The sequence below is a fragment of the Enhydra lutris genome, unplaced genomic scaffold, assembly GCF_002288905.1.
Source record: "Enhydra lutris kenyoni isolate GAN:26980312 unplaced genomic scaffold, ASM228890v2 scaffoldscaffold1, whole genome shotgun sequence".
NCBI lineage: Eukaryota > Metazoa > Chordata > Mammalia > Carnivora > Mustelidae > Enhydra > Enhydra lutris.
Genome location: NW_019154085.1, coordinates 100285530 through 100303665, shown reverse-complemented (window position 1 = coordinate 100303665; position 18136 = coordinate 100285530). Strand labels below are relative to the sequence as shown.

The window sequence follows — 18136 nt, the reverse complement described above, 5'->3', positions numbered from 1 at the left end:
GCAGAGAGAGGGGGAAGCAGGCTCCCTGCTGAGCAGAGAGCCCCGATGCGGGGCTCTATCCCAGGCAGAGGCTTTTACCCACTGAGCCACCCAGGCACCCAGAAAGCTCTATTTTTAATTTCTTAAGGAATCTCCATACTGTTCTCCAAAGTGGCTGCACCAACAAGGAGAAGGGAGTTGACGGAAATTGGAGGGGTAGATGAACCATGAGAGACTATGGACTCTGAAAAACAATCTGAGGGTTTTGAAGGGGCAGGGGGTGGGAGGTTGGGGGAGCCTGGTGGTGGGTATTGTGGAGGGTACGTATTACATGGAGCACTGGGTGTGGTGCATAAACAATGAATTCTGTTACGCTGAAAAGAAAAAAAATTAAATATATTTTCAGAGTAGGAGAGACTTAGTGTGAGAGCTCGCCAGATTTAATCTGCTGCTACATTTGTTACCAAAGAGGCCATAATTATTGCTGTTGTTATTATATTAGATCACAGATATTTGAGCCATAAGAAACTTCAAAAGATCACTTCATAATCTGCTAAACCAAAGATGCCCTTCTTCAACCAAAAGCTTGATGTCAAATGAAGTAAATAATTTTCCCAAGGTTATTATAAAGCTATAGAAAGCATATGGAGGGACACCTGAGTGGCTCGTACTCTTGGTTTGGTTTTGGGTCATGAAATGGAGCCCCACATAGGACTTCGCAGTCAGCAGGAGCCTGCTTGTCTCTCTCCCTCTGCTCCTCCCCTGTTACGTTCTCTCTCTCTCTCTCTCAAATAAATAAATACATACATACATACATACATACATACAAACCTTTTTTAAAAAAGATCTAGTATTTTGCTAAATAATTTTTGGATCAGAAGTTTCTCCTCATGACATGAATTCCCCTTCCTGAGTTTCTGCCTGAGTAGAATTCCATCTGCCTGAGTAGTTTTACCTAGAAAGTTGACCTTAGAGGCTACTGGTGGGCAAAGGAACAACAGAAGGAGGTACTGTACATTATCTTTCTAGTTGGAGGTTTTCCTTTGTGGGTCTATTCTAGCACAGATGAAGGGTCTTAAACCAGAGTCAGAAGAGGAAGACATGGTGTAATTAGAGTACTAGAGTCTGACCACAGACATGCACAGGCACATACACGTGCTTAATCAAAAGTCTACACTAATGGTCTTGATGCACATTCTAGACTAAACAATCTCAGGTTTTTCCATCTCTCGTGAAGAAGACAAGACTACATAAGTTCTAAGATTGCTTCCAGGCTTCTGACTCGCATCTTAGGCCATGGTCTCCCCACCCTGTACTTCACTACACCGTTCAGTTTGAGGCCACCATGAAGGCTCTGTAACTAGACTGGTATTTGCTTGCTCATGACTCAAATAAATTCCTAACCACCCTCGTTACCCCTATCTACTTCATTAATTTCTATAATTTCCCAAGTCCTTGGTGGCATTCAATGTACAAATAAAAATTGCGTAACGCAGTTTAACTGTTCCTGATAGCAATACCTTTTCCACTCCAGCATACTGACTTCTTTTTCATATCATAATATTCTTGACAAAAATAACAGTAAAAACCATAGACCTTTGAACGTGTGGTATGTTAAATGTACTTAATAAGCTACAAATCTAAAAATAACTGCTACTTCCATTCATATGACTAATCTCACATGAAATTAAGTCTTTGGGTTGAGTGTTTGTGTCATTAGGGGAAAGGATTTGAGGTGATGGATATAAAACAGGAGAAAGCAAGGCCAACTACCCACAGCACTGAGAATATAGTAAGAACTCCATAATTATTTATTGATGAATGAATAAATGAATGAACAAACAGACCACCGAAAGGCTACTCCAGATTGAATGTTTAGTCCCTTTCTCCTGCCATAATTTAAAATTGAAATTACAGAAGATCTATATACCAGAGAGACTTTGTTTTTTCTTAGAAACCTCCCTCATGTCACACAGTGTTGGGCATTGTGTCTGGTGGTCAGTAAGTACTGAAGAACAGTAATCATAAGAGGAATAGCAACAGCAGTGCTAGACACTCTACTAAACACTTGAATTATTGTATGTCATCTGTCCTTCATAATAACACTGTAAATTTGGCATAATATATTTCACCCATAATACAGATGAGTGAAATACTGCACAAGGTTAAATAATTGGCCAATTTCACAAAACCAGGAAATTACAAAACTGGAACTCAAACCAAGGTGTGTCTCGCCCAAAGTCTTTGCTTTAAAAAAATGATTAAGTGCATGACAAATTTATTCCAACCGTACTCCGTTTTTATATTGAACAACACGGAAACAGCTGGTTAGAAGAAGTTTAGTCAGTGCGCAACTCTATAAAGTCTTGCTTGTACCAGATACTCAAAGGACCCCAAAGTATCACAATGGCCTCGGGAACAAGAAATTCTGAGAAAATGAATCAGTGGGAAAAGCTGCTATAATCAGATGGAAGAAAGTTTAAGAGAAACACACAGGACATCAGGGCACCAATTTCTCCATCTGGTTAATAGTCCCCAATAGAAGGCAATATACCCAAGTCATTCATTTTTCTAATAATTACATTAAAATAATTTAAGCAGAACACTATGCTGAACATAAGCTTATCTTCCTTTAAACAAAGATTCTTGGCATTCAGCAACAACTTAGAGCCATCACATTGGTCAATTACACTGTATTGCAGACGTACATATGAGGCAGTTAAGACAGGGTTCCTGACGAGAATGCTGGATAAGTCAGCTCTCATCAGGGAAGATTTCTCTCTCTTTCTCTCTCTCTCGTCTTTCTTCCATTTCTTCCTTTTCATTCATCCTTCCTCTCTTTCTTTCTCTCATCTTTCTTCCTTTCTTTCTTTTCTTTCTTCCTTTCTCTTTCTCTCCCTTTCCTCCCTCCTGATTTCTTTAATTCCTTTTTCAATCTTTTCATATGTTAAATCATAATTACAAGTGATTTTTGGCAATTTATACATTTCAAAGCCCATATCTTTACAAAGATGGTATATTTCACAAAATACCATATTGTAGCAATTGATACTGTCATTTATGTAATTAGTCACTGTAATTAGTTGACTAAATAACTCTGAAGGAGAACGATTATTGTTAATCCTATTTTATACATGAGGAAATAAATTCAACATGTTTAAGGGCTCATAAGTAACAAAAGAGGAGCAAGAACTGAAGTGTAAATACGTATTATTCAACAACAGGCTGTAACTTCATTACATCAGTTGATGTGGGGATGAGCTTAATCCTATCCCAGAAATGACTAGTTTTTACAATCCTGAGCAATCTATGGGTGTCCAGTCTTTGAGGAAGCTAGGTGGATGGGTGTAGCAGCATGCCAAGTGCATTTGCTATTGGAAGACATTTTGGGGAGATTTAAAAGCCAGCAGCTTTTCTCTGTCTTCCAATATTAGCACCTACTAAAGAGCAGTAAAACTTCTGGGTACTGAAATAATCCCCAAAGAAGAATTAAGCCTACTGCTAATTTATATATTAGTGTTCAACTCTTTAATGTAAAGGACACAATTTAAAGATCATTGCAAGGGCAATTTGGCAATGTTCTTTAGACAAGGGAAGACTGGGAATATAAAAACTACAAGGAAAGAAAGGAACAGAAGAAAGAAGCATTTAGCGGCTGACCTCATTCTCTCTTGATCAAACCCTCACCGTCTCTCAAATCCTCCCTTACCGCCCTCATCACAGCTAAGCTATCACCTCCCTATGGGGATTCCCAGTCTCCACACCCTCATTGTCAACGTACAATGAAAGTCAAATGTCCCCTGCATTTATTAACTGACAAACATAGTAAGTCTCTAAGTAGCAATGAAGACTAAAGATCTCCTTGGCATTCTCAATGTATATATTTTACATTTCAGCTTCCCCCAAAATATCTCACATGGTATTTGAACCACAAAATTACTGTGCCATTTGCAAAATGTCTGGTTATGCATTTTTTTTTTAATTCCAACCAATGCTAATGTGTCTTAAGATACCACATATGGCTACCCTCTTAAGGCATTTGAATGTAAAATTATCATCCACAATACCATCATAAGAGAGGAATAAAGACAAATTACCTGGGGTTAAGAGGATGACTGACATAGTGATGAGTGAGCATACAACTAAAATCACCAGCAGGGCAATAGCAATTCCCTTCCAGTTTCTCTGTGGAGGGCTGTTACTTCCCAGTTCCTACCGAGATAGAAAAAATAAAAAGGTTCATAATTATACATGCTCCGAAAGAAATGTATTCATAAAGGAATGATTCAGTGCATGGCACAATCACAGTTTGAAAGCTAATTAGGATCCTTTTCTTTTTCGGTAGTTCACTTAATTATTCAAAGGTGCATATATTATAAATGGCTATCTTTTGGGGAGTAATCTTATTTCTCTGAGAGAGAAACCAACAGAGCATTATGCCTGCTGTCCAAAATGTAGACAGCATTAAAGTGCATTGACGATAAATAAATAAATAAATAGTGCATAGGACAATAGCCAAAATACTCTGCAACATATTATGGAAATAAAGTGCACCTACTTACATTTTTTCTTACTACAACGGAACCTATGATAAAGATTTAGATACCATTATTTCCCAATTGGGGAACTAGTTTTCTAGTTTTTCTCGTGGACTACTTTTCTAAGTGGATAGTGGGGAAAAAGATTTGAGATGGGAAAATCATTCAACCTGCCCCATGCTGCAGAGCAGGGTACATCTGTCAACACAACAGGTCCTTTTCAAACAGCTCCCCCACCACTCATAAAAATCAACAGGATGTAGTAACTAAATTAAATGAGTGCTTCTCTATCAATGGTTGGTAGCGTCCTCTCCCTAGGCAGCATGCCTAATACTGGCAAGGAGATAAGATTGATGGGGGAGGATAAATTTGAACATCTCTCACAATACACAGAGTAAAGATTTTCATTTTTCAGATGATCTGTGTTCTGCCCTGTTGACTAGAAACGTGTGAGCACAATTCACCAAAGCAAAGCAAACACCACACTGAATTAAAATGAATGCCAGATTTTCTTTGCACTGAATCTCTCGTTTCTTTCTTCCTACCACATTTCCCAGCTTCTTTTCCTCCTTCCCAACAAAGCCTTTTTTATTCAAAACTAGCTAAGTGATTTGAAGACAAAGAAACAAAACAAAGTTATCCATCTCACTACGGTGTGTACAGATCACTCAGCAAGAGCAGCCCTGCTTTAAACAAAGACAAATAGAATAGCAAACATGTAATAAATTATAAATGGGTTCCTGGGACTCACAGATTAAAACCATGAGCAATTTTCATATAGTGATGTTGACATTCAATTCTGCCATAAACACTTTGAACATGAAGAAGTAGACCCCAAATAAATGCAAGAGAACGTGCGTGGAAGGTATTTTGTTCTTTTCCTTCCCCTTCTGTGATCAACTGTTTTGTCTTTCAGTCTGATGGACCAAATCCAGCAGAGGTCAATTCTACTCTTTTAACACAACTGCCTTCACACCTCTTTTCCACACTTCTTAATGCTCGTTATCCAACACCTCTATTTTTACTGCATCTTGGCTAGACTCTCCATTCATACTTGACCTGCACAAGTCCACTCATATAGTATACAAATATTTATAGTTTATTACTATAAATGTATTTTCTCTTCCTTATGATTTTCTTAATAACATTTTTTCTCAAACTTACTGTATTGTAAGCATATAGTATATAATACACATAACAAAATATGTATCAGTTAACTCTTTACTTCCTTACTGTCATTGGTAAGGCTTTTGGTCAACAGTAGGCTGTAAGAAGTTATGTTTTAGGGAATCAAAAGTTACACATGGGCTTGTGACTGTGCTTATGACCCTCACATTGTTCAAGGGTCAAATGTATAAGCTAATAATAACCGAAATCTCATTCCAATAAAAGAATCGAGAGTAAATTATAATTTTAAATCTACTGATTCTGATCTTGACTCCCTGTCACTTGATACACAGGCTTACCATAGAAGACTCTAAACCTACGATGAGTGACGGTCCGGTAAGGTCAAAGACAAGACCCAGAGACAGTGACGGAGAAACAGGTTTACTGGGAAAACTTACAGGGAATCCAGGGGTGGCCAACTGGACAAGTATCCATTGCTGGGATCTATGTGCTCTAAGTTTCGATACCAGAGCAGATTACCTTAACAACTATCTGTTGCCTCTCCTTCCCTGCATGGCCAGAGCCCTAAGGAGATAAAGGCTTGCCAAATGGACACTATTACAAAGGAGATACTCCAGGTTGGTCAGCCCCAGAGCCTCTGACCTGAACACTGAACAACACATTCTTCTGTACATTCTGCTTGATGGGAATATAGAGAGAGGACAGGATTTCTACATTCTCAGTGATTAACAGGGCATTCAGGGTGTGCTTTCACAAATTAGTTATCCAGCAAGTACCATATACTTGAACACAAGGCAAATTACTAAAGAAATGACTTGAGTGTACTTTCCAGTTTTTGAATAGCCATGTAGTATCTACCAAATGTTATCTAACCGTAAGAATACCTTAGATACCTTACTATGCATTTGGCATTATACTAAATACTTTATATTCATAATCTCCCATAATCATCATAAAAAATCAGGTGAGATTACTATTATTTTGATAAGAGTTGCAGATGAGAAAAATGGGATTTAGGGAGATTAGTTAAAAATCCACTTACTATAAATAAGTGGGAGATCTCTGGGGCCAGTCCATAAACTCTGGCCCTTAACCACTTTAATATGCTGTTCTAAAGACAAATTTGTCAAGGATAAATGCATAAATCAATAAATAAATCAATGAATCGAGGAACAATTTGGATCCCGACATAATAACAGTTGTACTTTATTACCTTTTATTTGACAAAATTCAAAATTAAAGAAAAGCTATCCTGAATTCTGTAATGTTCTCAAATAAATTTATATTTTCCCAGTCATGGTGGACTGGGAAGATACATCATTTTTGAAATGGTAAAACACATTTGAGTAAAAAAAAAAATTTCTGTTCCTAAAGTGATGCACATAAGAATGTGCGGCTCCTTTAAGATGACTTGTTAATACCCGAGACATCTACAAGTCCATTTGGGAACTGCAGACTTAATGAGCTTGTAGTGTAATTCCCCCCTTTCTATCCACCTCATATTCTATTACTATGGCAATATTTCTAAAGCATGGTTTCCCTTATGTCACTTTATCCCACAAAGTCCTTTAATGTCTCTATACTACCTAAAGGATCAAATGCAAGTGAGAGAATTTACAATAACAATTGTCTATAGCCAAGCTCCAGTTTCCCCATTAAGCTTGATCCCTTTTGAAAAAGAACACAACCCCAAACTGCTCTGTCATTCAGCACCCACGCCTCAGATGCTTCAACCTTCAAATCACCTTCCTTCCTAATTCTTCCCTACCCATTCCCTTCAGCATGCCTCCACTTATAGGCACTGTCAATCATTCAACATTCTGCTCTAATGGCTCTCTTCTTAGGAATTTCACCTAATTATGCAAGCCAAAAATGATTTCCCTTCTGGGAAAAAAAAAAAAAAAAGGATGCCTACAATACATTGTACCAATAGGCTGAATTACTTAAGAGTTGTGAGATTGCAAAGATGTCTTTTTCTGAACCTCAGATTTTTTGTTTGTTTGTTTTGCCAGAACAAATGGAATAATAATGTAATTATTTTAACTGTAAGTTTTAAAATCAATTATTCAAACAAAACTTTTTGATACAATAAAGTTCACATTAAATGAACTGCTTAGAATGTTCTTCCTCAACACACTTAATGTAGATCACTCTCTACATTCAAGTCTCGTCTCAAATGCTGCTTCCTGACCACCCTCTTGAAGTAACATTTTAAATCCCTTCTAGTCTCTCACTCCCCTTTTTCTTCATAGCATTATTGTTTTAGATACATCACAGGTCATATTTAATCATATATCTATAATAACATATCAAGCTAGTTAAGAATATACATTAAGGTGTTTACATGTTCACTCTATCCTTCTCAGCTTTCCAGAATAGAAACTTCATGGTGTCATTAATGTAGTTCATCTTGTTCTCTGCTATATCACTAGCATTGTGAACGGAGTTTGGCACATACTAGGTATACTGCCGATAATTTTAAAATGAATGAATGAATTATAGTATTAGAAGTTAGCTGGACAGTAATCAGGGCCAGGGTCCCCAACAAAAAAATATGGAGTCAGGACAGCTAAAATAGAACACTGACATCCTGTTTTGCAGCTTAGACAGGACCACACTGACATTCTACTTTACAGCCTTTACAGAAATGACTTCTGCAAATGTCTAAACTAAGACAATTAATCACAAAAACATTGGTTAATATCATGGGCAAGGGGCAGTTTAAGACCTAAGCCCCTAGATGTCAGCAAAAAAAGGACCATCAGCACGTGCACATTAACCTAATAGATAGACAGATACGTCACCAAAGCCCTGACTGGCAGGACTCAGCACACCCTGATTGCTTAAGATACTCTCCCAAAAGAGCTCATAAAAACCCCTACACTTCGAAACTCCAGGGGCAACCCATGTGGGTCCCCCTCCCTCTCCTGGAGCTTTGTACTCTTGCTCAATAAACTTTGTTTTACTGCCCACCACTCTTCATCTAGTCTACCTCTTCATTCTTCAAAGCAGCATGACCAAGAACCATGGGCACTAAGGGGACACAAAATCCTGTAACAATAACAGCTATGATAAAGATGATGATGATGGTGGTGGTGGTGGTTCTGATCGTAATGCTTAAAGCCATAGATAAAAAGCCATCAAATCCCTGTCAAAGTTACTATCTGCTTAAAATAAGAAGGACATCTTAGACAACTTTAGATTACTCAGACCACTTAACAATCTCTTGTTCTTTTAATAAGTGCTCAGAAAATAATTGCCCAATTAATTAACTAGTATAAATGGAAACCCAAAAGGGGACAGAGATATAGTGCCATTAGTCAAATACACATTAATAGCCAACTTTTAAAATCTACCTTCTTGCTAAAGATCAATTTGACTGTAATTAATTTTAGGCTCATTTATCTGATGCTAGCTTTCCAAATGCAATTGCCAATCTTCAAGTCAACTTCCTTTTCCACAAACCTGATAATTTCTGTTGCTGTGGGAAGCAGTTCTAACTGACTTTGTTTTTCAATGACTTCCTACAAGCCACTATCTGAAAATAATCAAGTGTCCACGCGAGGCCCGTGAAACAGGCATGGAGCTGTGCAGCAACCTGAGAAAACATGCTAAGGAGTTTGCAGTGAGGTGATCTGGATGCTCTGGAGGCAGAACAGAGTCAATGTTGGGAAATATATTCCCAAGATGGGCTTGAGGGTACCTTCATAGATACAAACACAAATAAGTAATAATCCATATATAAAGCTACTTTTGTAAATCAGTCCTCCAGTGGGTGGATGCATCAGCTGAAAGACTTGTGTTCAATTCCAGATAATATTCAGTGCTGTCATGGTCTAGAGACATGTTGGTACAGCAGGGGAGCTGGATCCTAGCTGGAAACTATCTACTCATGTTACATCTGTTGCCTATCTACTCATCACTTTCCAGAGAACAGTTAAGTCTACCAGACGAGGCTGTCCACTACATAGGGAGTTTGCCAAAATCCAAATGCATTTTTTATTCATTTAAGTGCAAAGAAAGAAGTGCTAGAAATCATAAGCAAAAGACATAAGCAAAAAACCCCAGGATTTAGATATTTCATTTGGCTAAGTAAGGGAAAACAGCCAAACTGATTCTGTTTTCTTTTAAAAAAAAAAAAAAAAAAGTAAAGAATATCAAATTTGAGGGCTTTCTTAACTTATAGCATGCCGCTTGTACTTCCCCTTAGACAACTGCAATGTATTCACTGCCATATACACCATGAGAAGAAATATGATCCCTCTACATTGAAATAGTCTCAAAAAAGTGAAAACAATTAGAGGAAGATTCAAGGAGAAAAATCATAATGTTCAATTACATGAGTAGATTAGGTGTGCGTGTGTTCTAATAAAAATAGATTTTCTTCGACCACATGTCTACTTTCAGAGAACCACAGGGAAGTTTCTTTAAAATATCTTTATTGCTACTTGAAAAGGTGAACACAGATTTCCAGACTTAGAGTATTAGTATTTAATACACTGATTCTTAGTTTGGTTCTCAACACAACCATACCAACCATCTAAAAACTCAACTTTTCACTTTTCTCTTATCCCCTACGTATACTTTATCACTTCAAAATCATCATATATGCTAAAATCTTCACCAAAACAGACCGTTTATGTTCTCTGAAATGAATTCAAATAACTGCCTTAAAATAAAAACAAAAAACCCAAAAAACAAAACAAAATAAAACAGGGATAACACATTCCACCAGTTCATTTTCTGTTAAAAAGCTCAAAAGTTTGAATTATTTTTATTTAAATAATTTTACTTTACCTATGGTCTTCACATTCTCAACTAAGAATACGTTAGAAACAATCCAGGCGTTAACATTAAATAATTAGAAAATACCATAAAGTTTAAATACTCTCAAATGTTCCATATTATTTCATGATATTTAAAAAACATAGCATGTTAGAGTTAAGAGTTTTAAAGACACCTTGGCAAGATTCAAAATTGGTGAAAAATGGTTTTATAGCATTCCTAAGAGAGGTTTAGATAAGTTTGGCTTGAAAAACCTTAAGATATAGGCATTCAACAGTTGGCCAATTATCTTTAAACAATCCTATTTAACAAAATATACTGGAGTATTTTAGAGTATAAGATATTACACTAGATGCAGCTAGGAATACAAATTAAAATAAGAACTGTCCCCAATAAGCATAAAATCTAAAGAAGATTTTGCTAACCCAACAATATAATACAAGGTTATATAAATAAGGATAAAGCAGGAAACTATAAAATGTTTCTATGGAAAATAAGAAGTTTTAATTCCCTTAATGATATAAAAAAATTGCTTTGAATATCCAATCAGTGTTTTGTAAAAAATGATGTGCTGAGATTACATAACTATGCAAAATCTCTGGAATGAAAAAAAGGAATCACAGGAGATTTTTTTTTAAGTGAAGTGTGCATAAAAATACCCACTTAGGTATTTGGAAAATTCAACAGAGTATGCATTTCTTTTCTTTCTAGCAAAAATAATTGACAAAATTTACAATATGGACCAGCCCAATAGGAAAAATTGTGGTAATTTTTAAGTATCTCCCCTAAAATAAAGGGCCACAGATTTTGCCTCCCAAAATCAGATAATTCCTGTACCATTTATAACATTTTGGAATGTACTGAGAAAAGGAAAAATTCCAAATTTTATTAAGTTTCTACATTGTCTCAATACTATGTCTAAAAAATATAGCACATAAAAAAATTTTCAACTCAATTTAAAGATTTTATTTATTTATTTGACAGAGAGAGAGAGAGAGAGAGAGAGAGCACAAGTAGGCAGAGCAGTAGGCAGAGGGGGGGGTCAACTCAATTTAAATAAAAATATATGTCAATTTATCAAATAAAATTTTAGTGAAGTAGATGCAGGAGATTAACAATCATTAAATATTATGAAATATTGTCCAATATTAGGAGATACAGCCATAGTTGCCTAGAACATATTAAGCATATCAATAAAAATATAATCATAGAGATTGTTTCTCATATCTATTTTGTAATTATTATTTATAATGCCTACTGCTTCTGAAAATTTCCCATTATATTCATGGCCATTCACAATTTTCTCATTCATCATGTTTCTCTAGTTAAAGGACTCTATGCGAAGTCAAGTATATATTTTTGGTAAATGCTCACAAGTTGTTTTTCAAAATTATGCCTGTTATAGTTTTGTGCTGTCAATGTACATGAAGCAGTGTTGAGTCAGTGCCACAGATAGTGTGAACTACAGAAAATAGTGGGAGCTTGTTAGAGATGCAAAAAAGTCTTTTATTGCTATTTGCTTTATTATTTTTAATTCTGATTTGGTTTTATTTGTTTGCCACTTATTTGTTTATAAAAGAACAAGTAATTATCTCAGTTATACTTTGACATTTATCTTTCTTCAATAATTATAATGTTGGTGACACACTCCTAGATAGATCATCATTAAATTAGAAAACAAAGATGACAGGTATCATCAATATATTATGATAAAAATATACATATTATGCAGTGATTGTTTTAAATTTCTATTATGATTTAGGGATTGTATGACCACCTCTGACTCTGAACATGTTTAGGGTTCAAAACCATAACTAAAAAAACACAGCATTTAAAAAACAAACAAAAAACTGATCCGATATCATCAAGAGGGCAGACCAAGAAGCACTAGGCCCTCATTCTCCCCACATTAAGCATCCAAGTAAGCAACTACAGACTGATTAAAATAGTTTGCGGGAGCTCTGCTAACAACCAATGAAGGATCTGTAGCAAGCAAGCAAAAGCCCAATCAAGAAAAAGCCACATTCAAAAAAAGAAATTTTGTGACACTCTTTAATGCTATACCCTCCCCTTGCCCCCTACACAGTGAAGCATGGTCAAGAGGAAGTAGCCCAATCCCAGTTCTTTCCCTCAAAAGGAAGGAAAGGAATGGAACTTGTTTGTGCCTTCTCGACTGTCTGTGGGCTACTTGAGGGAGTCATTTCTGTCCTGCCCGGCTTGGAGGTCAGTGAGAATGGCTACGCAGACTGGATCTCAAGTTGGAAGCCCTGGAAGGCAGTGGTAGTTTCCATAGTAGATGAAAAATGCATAGAACCACAGACATGCAGAATATGAGAGCAAGAAATTATAGGCAGAGGAACAAAGTAGAACACCCAGGGCCTCCAGAGAAAGTAGGGTGAAACTTCTGTGGAAATTAATACATTTAAAAACATCCATATATACAGGGGAGTTGGGAACAAAATGCACACAGAAACCCAAGGAAGGCAAAAGTTGCATAAAGATCTGAGATGATCTTGAGCCTTCTCACTGCACTAATTACCTACTATCTTCCTCTGCACAGAGCCAGTCTACAAAGACTGAGAGAGGTGCCAATATTTTTAAATGCCCAATTTTCAGCAAAAGATCACAAGGAATAGAAAGAATCAGGGGAAAAGAGTCCCCTCAAATGAACAAAATAAGTCTCTTGAAATCCACTGTAAAGTAACAAAGCTTTCGAAATTACTACAGCAAGATGTTAAAATGACTGTATGAAATGTACTCAAAGAACTAAAGGAAATCAGAAAAATGAAATATAAGCCAAATATGAATATCAATAAAACTACAGAAATTATTTTTAAAAAAAAAAAACAGAAATTCTGGGTTGAAAAATAACTGAATTGAAAAACCCCCTAGAGGGGTTCAACATGAGACTCAGTCAGCAGAAAAAATATCAGTGAAGACGGGTCATTTGAAATTATTAAGTCTGAAGAGCAAAAAGAAAAAAAGAATGAGGAAAAGTGAGCAGAAACTAAGGGACTTAACAGACACTTTCCAGTGAATCAATATATACATTATAGGAATCCCAGAAAGAGAAGAAAGGGTCAGAAAGCTTATTTGAAGAAATAATGAAACTTTCTAGACTTGATGAAAGACAGGGATACCAAAACACAAGAAGCACAAATGAACTCCAAGCAGAAAAAACACAGAGACCCACATTTAACACATGTAATCAAACTACCAAAAGCCAACGCCAAAAAGAGAATCTTGAAAGAATGAAGAGAAAAGTGACTCATTGCTTACAGGTATCTACACTAAGATTATCAGAGGATTTCTCAGCAGAAGCCTTGTAGACCAGAGACAGTGGGATGACATATTGGAAGTGCTGAAAGAAAAAAAAAAAAAATCAATAATTCTATGTCAAGCAAAACTATCTTTTGAAGAATAGAAAGACATTAAGACATTCCAGACAAACATAAGATGAGGAAGGTTATTGTCATTAGACTTGTCCCACCCAAAATGCCATAGAGAGCCTAAGTTGAAATCAAAATGCTAGGCAGTAACCTGAGCCCATATGAAGACACAAACTTCTTCCATAATGGTAAATATGAGGACAAATATAAAAAAGTATTATTGTAATTTTGGCTCCTAACTTCACATTTTAGTCTTCCACAGGATTAAAAACACACACACACACACACACACACACACACACACACACACACAATAATTCCAAGTTTAAGTTATGAGTATACAATAAAAAGATGTAATTTACAGCATTAATAACACAGGAAGGATAGTGCTATAAAACTTTTTATATCCAACTGATGTTATGTGGTATTCATTTAAACTACATTTTTATAACTTTTGGATATAATATATAATCACCATGATAACTACAAAAAAATTCTTTAAAATTTACACAAAAGGAAATGAGAATGGGATCAAAACACCTTAGACAAAAATTCCAATTAAACATAAATAAAGCACTAAAAAAGGAAGTGAGGGACAAAATGCTATAGGGCACAGAGAAAAACAAACAAAAGGGCAATAGTAAGTCCTTCTCTGAGTAATTATTTTTAAAGTAAAAGAATCAAGTGCTCCAATCAAAAATCCAGATTGGCAAAATGGATAAAGGGGAAACAAAAAGAACAAGACTTGAATATACGCTGTTTACAAAAGACTCACTTTGGACCTAAGGACACACCTGAGAGGAAAGCAAAAGGAAGGAAAATATATTCCCCGTGAATAGTAACCAAAGACAGATGAAGGGAACTTCAATAATCAGCGATTTGAACAGATATTCATACATTTGTGTTCACAGCAGTATTCTTCATAATAACCAGAAAGTGGAAGCAACCCAAAGGTCCATCAATGGATGAATGGGAAATGAAAACATGTTGTATAGGTACAATGCAATATTACTCATCCTTAAAAAGAAAGGAAATACTGACACATACAACCACACAATGAACCTTGAAAACACTATGCTCAACAAAAGGACAAATACTATAAGATTCAGTCATACAAATAGATGTTACCTAAAACAGTCAAATGTGTAGAGACAGAAATGGGAATGCTGCCTACCCAGGGCTGGGCTAGAGGAGGAGGAAGGGAGGAGTTATTGTTTAGTGTATATGGAGTTTCAGTCTAAAAAGACAAAGTTCCGGGGATGGGGAGTGGTGATTGTTGCACAACAATGTGAATATATTTAGTATCAGAAAACCATACATTTTAAAATAATTAAAATGGGAAATTTTACATTTTACATATTTTGCCACAATTTTAAAAATGTAGGTAAGAAAATTCACAATAGCAGCAGATACATATGAAATTACTTTAGAAAGTTTTAGTGTCCAAAGCAAGAAGACCACAAGATTCCCTGGAGGATTTAAGACCACTTGAAAGATGAAGGGGGTCACTTCCTGGTAAAGAAAATTCAGTTCAGTAAACATGCTCATTTTTCTAGAGTAAATCCTAACAGAACTCCTCTGTTCTTAAACCAAGAAAATGATCTTAAAATTCATCTGGAAAAATTACCACATGAATTTAGAATAATTTTAAAACAAAGTAAAGACAGAAGCCAAATATTGAAAGGTAACCTAAATCTGTGCTAATGAAAAAAAGTATGAGGTTAGTAAGAAAAACTTTAGAAACTATAGGTCAAAGAAAAAATGATCCATGGACACAAACACATAGACACAATCATTTATTTCCGACATCCGTTTTCTCATTATACCTACTTTCTGTAAGGAAGGACGCTTGGGGTTTCCGACAACACTCAGATGAGAGGTCTTCACGATCCCTATGGTCCCAAATCAGACACATTTTCTATTTTCTTACATGACTTCTTAGCAGCATTCTCATCCATTAACCATTAAATCCTCCCAGGAAAACATTTTCTTGGTTCCTGTGACACCACATTCTCCTGGTTTTGTTTGCCTGTTTGTTTCTGGAATCCTCCAGTGCCAGCCACTGCTCCGTTTCCTTTACTGATTTCTTCTGGGGCTTGTTGGAAACTGGAATTCCCCAGCCCTTGGCCCTAACCTAACTTTGTGCCCTACATGAACGGTATTTCTAGTGCGAGTGTCCAAGTCTACTTTTTTATATAATTCAAAGTTTCCAGCAATTTTATATGTTCATGTTAAAAAGAGAATGCATGGGCAACCTTTTTCAAAAGAAAAAAAAACTGATCGCTAAGGAGACAGATTCCTACAGGTTATCACTTGTCCTTCAAGCAGTCTACTTTTCCTTCTGTAACGAGAACACCTTTCTTATGTATCATAATCAATTATTACTTATACTCCTTACTGCTGCTTAAAATTGTCCATTAGATTCATGCCGTTCACAGTTTGTCACTTTTTTTCTACCACACTGATGAGAACTCCATGGTAAGTGAAGTGCTTATTTTGATCAAAGGTTTTACATTTTTTTAAACTTGGGATTCTTAGTAGGTTGCTTCTGTTGATCCACTGAGATAGCTCCTTCGCTCGGTGCAGCCCATGAACCACCAGTCTGCAACTGACCTTTATGCTGCTGAGCGGTATCTGAAGGCCTGCTGGAAATAAAAATTATTCAGTCCCACCCCAGATCTTATGACTCTCCAAGGTCAGGGCAAGCCTGGTGATTTATTTTAAAAAGGCTTCCAGATGATTCTGCTCTATGTTAAAGTTTGACAAACATTCCCCTAGGTCAGAGCTACTCACATAAGGGTCAGTGTCACTTCTGAGATTATAGGAACACAAATTATTTAGCCCCAACACAGACCTACTGTCTTTCTGTGGAAAGGCTGAGCAACAGTTATTTTAACAAACTCTCCATGATTCCTGTGCATCTTTCCTTGGCACACTAAAGTGTGAGTACCTGAACCACAGAAATTAAGCCCTGGAGTGGTTTAAGTTCTGGAACTGCTAAAATGATGCATCTTGGCCTCAGAGGAATTTGGTGGAAGCATTATGACCTAGTGGCTTTGTAGCCAGTACATCAGGATTTCCATGTCCAATTAGCTACTTATAGCCCTAGTACATACACAATGGACAAAATCTACTATAATTATAGATCCAATGAGTGGTGCTGAGACAGAATGATCACTTCCGTTATCCTCCTCTGTATTTGTTGTTTACCAAATCAAGCTTTAGTCTCAAATGAGTTCCACCTCGTCAGAGACCACTTCATACCCATCTCTGCAACCTCAACAACTAGCACAGCACATAGTAAATGGTCACAAAATATTTAGCTTGAAGCAGTATGCTTGGATTTGTGCCCTAAGAATTAAGAACAGGGTCTTTAATCTCGAGGAATGCATTCAGCCACATGGAAACTAGGAGATGAACTAGTTACCTTCATCTGAAATCTAAGGAGAAGAGACATTCCAGCAATGTAGCCATCAACTCATCTCAGGGGCTGTGTTTGTGGTTCAAGAACACTGAAAGAATCTCAGTGATCTATAAACTTGATCAATAGCCCTAAATTTCTATGGTTGATTACCCTGCATGAATTGCTAACAAGCCAGACAATCCCAACTTTGAACCTGATTTCAGGAAGTGAGAAGGTTCAGTCTTCCTAAGGTTTTTAGTACTTTAACCTCTGCCTTATGATCAGGGAAGAGTCTAGTCATTTCTCATTGGATTGTATTGCCCCATGCAGTTTTTGGTACCCATATTTATGGAATATATGAATGCAACAAACTAAGAAATCATTTTTTTGCTTAATATTTAATCTTTACCTTTACCTTAAAGATCCTTTTAGAATTTCAATTCTTAATTTTCAGTACTCTTTTGAAACTAATTTTACATCAATGTGTGATATACAACTAACTTGACTAGAGATTACCTATGTCTTAAGTGAAAGACTCATTGTAGAGGGATAGAAAATAGTAAACCAAGTAGCCTGGTATGCCCATGTAAGTAATTACTTGTGTGATTTAAGGTAAAGCTTTCAATTTCTTAGGCATCAAACTGAAACAGCATCATATGCCCAAATAACACCATTGGACACAGTCTGATGTATCAAGCATGTCACAAACCCATCCCCACTTTCCTATCTATTCGATGAGATACAGCCCCACTTTGTTCACACAGAAAATAGATATGATAACCCAAACTTGTATATATTTGTGAGCCTTCCAAGAAATAATGCCAGTAAAAGCTTTCCATAAACTGTTTAGTATGCATAAACTTAAGTGCTGTAACCACGTCCCTCAACTTTGAAGAATTAAAAGAAATGAGTAT

At 36.3% G+C, this 18136-nt stretch overlaps 1 protein-coding gene across 2 annotated transcripts in view; it reads right to left on the bottom strand.

Moving 5' to 3' along the window:
- Positions 1–18136, bottom strand: part of LOC111155763 (dipeptidyl peptidase like 10) — a 1348454-nt gene that overhangs the window by 477767 nt on the left and 852551 nt on the right. For both annotated transcript variants that reach the window (XM_022516189.1, XM_022516263.1), the window contains exon 2: positions 4077–4191. In XM_022516189.1, coding sequence (XP_022371897.1) covers positions 4077–4191 — 115 coding nt within the window. The remainder of the gene's footprint in view (positions 1–4076; positions 4192–18136) is intronic.